Here is a 6,374-nt window from a genome sequence, read left to right on the forward strand (position 1 = left end):
GGCTAGCCCTTTAAAATGATTCTTGATTTCCATATTTGTAAAATGAGAGTTTAACAGTTTATGTGTCTCTCCTTACTTTGTGTGGAGGATTCACTTATACCAAAGATGAAAGAAAACCCAAAACAGACTTCTGGAATTTTGTAGCCCTGTTGGTTCTTTATTTGTAGGGGCTGTATGAACAGCATGAAGTGAAACAAATAAATAACAAATGCTTATTTTCTCCACTAAATAGTTATTTAAATGCTATTTTTTTTTCTGGGGCAGTAGGGATAAAAGCTTTGAAGAGTTCATTCATGAGGAGTAGGACTTGAGAAGATTACTTCCAAGTTCCTGAGGGGCTCCGATCCTGGGCGGAAGGGTATGAACATGAAGCCTCCTTATGTCTATCTTAGCCTCCTGCCTTTATCACCCAATAGTGAGGCCCTGCTTGCCTTTGCTGTTCTCTTGGTTTCCAAGGCACCCTGGGCAAGTTATACCACCCTGCTACCCTGGAAACGGATCACTGTTTTCACGTTTGGACTCTCCTATCTAGTGTCACTGGTAGGGGTGCGATCCAGGCGGACGTCATAATCTCCATGGTTCCGTCTACCCTCTCTGATGATCTCCCCTCTCCTGCTGGCTACAATGGTACTTCCCAGGACCAGGTTGGGCAGGCAGAGGGGCTTCACTAGCAGACACAGTGGCGAGGCAGCCAGCCAGTCAAGGACGAGGAGGAGGTGAGGGACTAGGGTTCCAAGGGCTGTGGGGGGATACCCTGTTGCCTGAGTCCAGGCCGCCAGAGCCCCTTCAGGAAGGTCTGGAGCAGTAGCTAAGGAGTTAGAAGGTATTCCAGGACCAGTGAAAGGTAGCCAGAGCCGAGAAAGATTCCTTTCCTAGCTTGGTCAGTAATGTGCAGTGTGCCCCGCTTCTGGCGAGTTATTGTCCACCTCTGGGCCTTGTTTTCCTCTTCTGCTTGCCCAACACTAAACTTCTTGATTTCAGTAAAGGAAGTGCCGCTAATTCCCCTTCCCCTCAAGGCCTGTTTGAAGACCCTAGTTGTTCCTTTGAGAATCTTTGAGCCCTAGTCCTTAATCCTTTCAACTGAGGACAGAGGGTTCAGTCACCAGGACACCCAATTGTAGTTGAAGAGCGCTCTTTCTTTTTGTCCCTGGGTGAGAGTCAGGTCTTACACAGTTTGCCTCTTCTTTTCTCTCCAATTCCAGATAACATCAAGATGCCGAAGACTGAGGGAACTGTGTTCCATAATGATCCCAGTGTAGCAGAGAATGGGGCCCCTGAGCCTAAAACACCAGGGCAGAGCCAGAAAAGCAAGAGTTTCTGTTTACATGACCAGTGTCCTGGTAGGTCTAGAATCATGTCATCACTTCTATGGACAGCAATTAGGCTAAAGGAATAGACAGCCTGTGATTTAAGGGCCTTTAAGGGATATAGAAGGGTCTTGCAACCCTGCATTTTCCTTACTAATCCTTCTGTTAGTCCTCTTTTGGATTATTCTTTGTCTTGTTTTTCTGCCCCCTCTAATTTTTACATGCAGGACTTGGGCCCCTAATGGGTAAGTAAAATTAAAAGATTTTGGTTTTAGAGAAAGAGACCAACAAAGCAAATTACTTGTGTTTTACAATAGTCGATAGTGATTTAGTCAGTTCAAAGCATGGGAAATAAATAGCATTCTTGTATTTTGATTTTGTGAAGTGTAAATGGTAGCTCTAGGACAGATCAGAAGTGATCCAAATTATCTGTTGCTTCAATTGTGTTCTGTCCTTTTCCAGGGGTGCTTTGTTAGCATAAAAGTTACCACTGCTCTGGGGTAAAATTATTTAGATCTTTAATAATAGCATTTTTATGTGAACTTTGGGACTTTAAGTCTTTTTCACACCTTATGTTAGGCATTTGAAGCTTTGGCTTGACTAGTCCAACCTCACAGGAACTCAAATTGCAGTTCTTTTACAATAATCTCCAGTGAATTTAACCAAAGATTAATCTGCAGACCTCTCCAGATGTAGCAGTTTGATCTAACCTCTTGAAGACTGAAACGGGAAAAAGTATGAAGTTGAATCACATGTGTGTCTCTGGTGGCCACTTGGGGCCACTGCTAGTAAGCAGAATGGCACAATTCAGACTTCATAATACCTCTCAAATAAATGATGTCTTAATGAATTAATTAGATGGTGTATTTTAATATATGTAGCTTTTTCGTTAGGATAAAAAGGAAATATCAGTTGATGAGGCTAACTTTTCAACAAAAGTCTAATCAACTGTTTTTTAATGAAAAATAAATGGGCATACATAGACCATCTTCTTGGAGTGAGTTTTAGGATTCTTATATGTGAGTTTTATTATATCTTGAGGTTAAATAGTTCTCTCTCACCAAGTTATGAAACTACATTGAAATTGAGTTACAAAATCATTTTATTGCATATATTATTTTACATATCAAGTAATAATTATAACTACTGTATATACTTTGTTTCACTACCGAAAGTACTCTGTATAACGAATTCAGAACATTGGTTCCCAAATTCCAATGCCGGGCTGTGACATAGTTCTTACCAATATTGAATGAAATAAAACAATAAAGATGTTGTAGTGAGTTTTCAAAATAATGTTAAATTGATTCAATTTAAAAGTATTCTTAATGCTGACTGTGTTTTCTTTATACTTTCTGAGGTGTTAAAATATGTTTTCTTTTTATGAAGTGATTATTTTGATGATGATGGTAGGGTAGTTTCGTTGTTTGTTTGTTTGCTTTCATGTCCATATGTGGAAAAATAAAAATTGTTCAAATCATTATCTGTCACTCGTGTTGTTTTGAAATGTTGTCTGTTGAATCCCCAGATTTGGAAACTACTTTTTTAGAAGCAGGATTCAGCTTTAGACCCATCTAGTAAGATTTGTGTGGTATCTATAAGGAGATTTTAGCCTTCATCTTGTGTGTAGCCCCTGAGGTAGGAAGAGAACAGTGGGAACACAGTTACTTTTAGATACACGTTAATTTTACAAATCACAACTTATCCATTGTTTGCTGTGTTTTACTTATGGTTTTACATTTCAAGTGGAAGGTTTTGAAATCTGTTTTATGTTTTTCAAAAACTAATTTCTTCCTCCCATGCCTGACTTCTCTGAGATGTTCAGTGTTACTGAAGAGCAAGGATTTCAGAAAACTTCTAATAGTAAAATGTTTGAATGAGTCTGTGTAAGATCCGTTTGGTGAATCTAAACTTGGGAGCCTTACTTGGCAGAGTGAATCTCTAAATAAAATAAAGATTCTTCTTGTGTGGGTTCCCTGTTGATGATGGTTATGCTTTTTTTTTTTTTTTTTTCCCAGAGAGCAGACCTGACGTCTTTTCTGTCACAGATCTGATAGAGACAGTTAATGAAGTTTCCAAGCTGAGCATCGCACATGAAATCATAGTAAACCAAGATTTCTGTGTGGACGAGACCATTTTACCTCCAAACAGGTACAGATTATTCAGAGTTTTTTTTTCCATTTTACTCTTCCTGGGGCGTAGGTACATAGCACAAATGACTTTTGGTCAGGTTTGAAGCATCTTATTAATAAATTTAATGGACGAGTATGTCTTATATAGTACCAACAAACCAGTGTAATTATTACTTTAAAAGGGTCAAAGCAGCAAATTATATTTAAACAGGTAATAATCCACTGCAGTTACAGATTGAACATCCCAAATCTGAAATCCATGATGCTCTTAAATCCAAAACATTTTGAGTGCCAACATGATGCTCAAAGGAAATGCTCATTGCAGTATACTACAAGTATGCTGCAAATATTCCAAAATGCAAAAAATCCGTAATCTGGCTAGGTGTAGTGTCTCACAACTGTTAAGTTCCAACACTTTAGGAGACTGAGGCAGGTGGATTGCCTGAGCCCAGGAAGTCAAGGCCAGCCTGGGCAACATGGCGAAACCTTTTCTATGCAAAAAATACAAAAATCAGCCGGGCATGGTGGTGCATGCCTGTAGTCCCAGCTACTCAGGAGGCTGAGGTGGGAGGATACCTTGAGCCTGGGAAGCAGAGGTTGCAGTGAACTGAGATCGCGATCATGCCACTGCAGTCCAGTCTGGGCGACAGAGTGAGATCCTGTCTCAAAATAATAATAATAATAATAATAATCCATAATCCAAAATACTCGTGTCCCAAGCATCTCGGAAAAGGGGTATTCATTCTGTATTGTCAGAATGTTCATTTCAGGATCTTAGTTAATAATGAAACATAGAGTGATTTTTCAGATCTTTTGAGACAGACTTGGAAGAAGTAACTCCTAGCCCTTCATCTTTTAATTGTCTACAGATTAAAGAGATGCAGATGAGTAGATTTTCTAATAGTGGTTTTGTTCAGTCTTCATGGGTAGGAAATTTCAGGGGACATTTCTGCTTCATAATCAGTGTAATGAAGATTCTGCAAATCGAGATTAGATCCCTGTCGATAAATAGTGTGCTTCTACAATTAGGCTTTATGTTGATTTCTCTTAATTATATTGATATTGCAACATATGATTAAGAATCATTCAGCATTTATGGATTGAATGCTTCTAGTGTTTATTAAGAGTTAAATGGGTTGATTTCTTTGTCCGAATCTGTATTTTATGGTATTTCTGATTTCCCACCTTAAATGCTTCTGTTATTTTGCCACTTTTGGGATTCTGTTACATAAAGCACCCCTTGCTTTGTCAGTGGTTCTCTTGATCTTCATACTTCTTAGATTTGCCTTTGCCTGTTGCCAAGGATGGCTTACCTGAAGGAAGTTTTTACCAAAACACGGGTCTTGTAGCATCTCCCTCATTGCCTCTATAGTCCCTGGGGCCTGAGTTAGATTCATTTTTCTCCTGATAGGTGTGTAGAAAAAAGTGAAACTAAGAGAATGAAGGTCCGTTAAAGTGACTAGGGATCTCAGGGGGTGGGTAGATGAAGCAGGATGAATGACATTATTTAGGGCTTGAATTTCACTGTGTATTCAAATTAACAGGCTTTTTCAAATGTAGTAATACAAAATGTATACTGGATAAGAGGTTGAAATAGAGTTTGGGGTTATCCATTAACTACAGATAGTTGACAATTAGTTTTCCCTTTGGACTTATAAAATTATACTAAGCACAGTTTTTTTTTTAGGGGAAATCTCATTATCAGACATTTATTCAACAAACATTTATTGAGTACTTATTAGGTGGAAGGCAGGATGTTGAAAGCTGAAGACATATAGTTGAGTGAGTCATTATCTTTGCCATCAAAAGGCGTCTGTAGGGAAGATAGTCAAATAGCTACTGTGCAGAGTGATAAGTTACCTCATATCTAGTGTGTGGAGTTCTATGCAGTGCTCAGCTGCCTGGGGAAGGTTGGTGAAGACTTTCTTAATAAGGTAACACTTGAATTGAGTTTTTTCAGGTGGTTTAGGGGAGAAGGGACTCTCCTGGAAGAGGAAATGTCATTTCAGACGCATAGAGGGATGGAAGACAATTATATATTAATTATAAGTGGACTGTTATTGTTAGAGCACAGGATGTAGGAGGAGAAAGAAAGTTAAGGTAGGAGAAGTGGCAGAATAGGATCGTGAAGGGTCTTAAAGGCCACATACACTGCTAGAGACAGGCAGCTTCTGAAAAACTTTAAATGAGTATGCTATTATGATCAGATTTCTATCTTGGAAAACTCATTGATTTTATCAAAAATATGTATCATTGTTGGGGTAAGGTTTTGTAGGTAGAAGGTGACCATTTAATAGACCATAGCAATAGTTTGGGAAAGAGATGACAGTGGGTGGGGACTGATTCCAGAGATATGTATGAAGCAAAATCTCTGGAATTTGGTGACTGAGTGGATAAAAGACATGAGGGGAAAGGAATTACGAAGGGCTGCAGTACATACCAGATAGATAAGAGTTGAACTTTCACAGGTTAGATTGTTGTGTTGGAGGAGAAACTTTGAATTTTTATTTCATATATTTATTAATCACTTGTGTTTTTGTAAACAGAAAGCATACATTACTATTATATCTGTATGTGTACATATACACATACATATATGTATGTGTATGTATAGATATATGTATAGGTACATATGCACATACACATATGTATATGTACATATGCACATACACACATGTGTAGATATACACATACACTTATATGTATATATACACATATACACATATCCATATGTGTGTATGTATGGAGTGTGTATATGTATATATACACATGGGTGTGTGTATATGTATATATACATGTATGTGCATGTGTATGTGTATATCTACACATGTGTGCATGTGCATATGTACATATACATATGTGTATGTGCATATGTACATATACATATATCTATACATACACATATATGTACATATATCTATATGTACACACATAT

General features: G+C 38.1%; 1 protein-coding gene across 1 annotated transcript in view; it reads left to right on the forward strand.

Moving 5' to 3' along the window:
* The first annotated feature begins 575 nt into the window (after positions 1-575).
* The window catches only part of LOC105500775 (T-complex protein 11 X-linked protein 2-like), a 10,301-nt gene continuing 4,502 nt past the window's right edge, over positions 576-6,374 (forward strand). The window contains exons 1-3 of the mRNA XM_011926444.1: positions 576-627; positions 1,203-1,340; positions 3,326-3,458. Coding sequence (XP_011781834.1) covers positions 576-627; positions 1,203-1,340; positions 3,326-3,458 — 323 coding nt within the window. The remainder of the gene's footprint in view (positions 628-1,202; positions 1,341-3,325; positions 3,459-6,374) is intronic.

Source organism: Colobus angolensis, unplaced genomic scaffold (genome assembly GCF_000951035.1).
Source record: "Colobus angolensis palliatus isolate OR3802 unplaced genomic scaffold, Cang.pa_1.0 Scaffold685, whole genome shotgun sequence".
In the NCBI taxonomy this organism is placed as follows: domain Eukaryota; kingdom Metazoa; phylum Chordata; class Mammalia; order Primates; family Cercopithecidae; genus Colobus; species Colobus angolensis.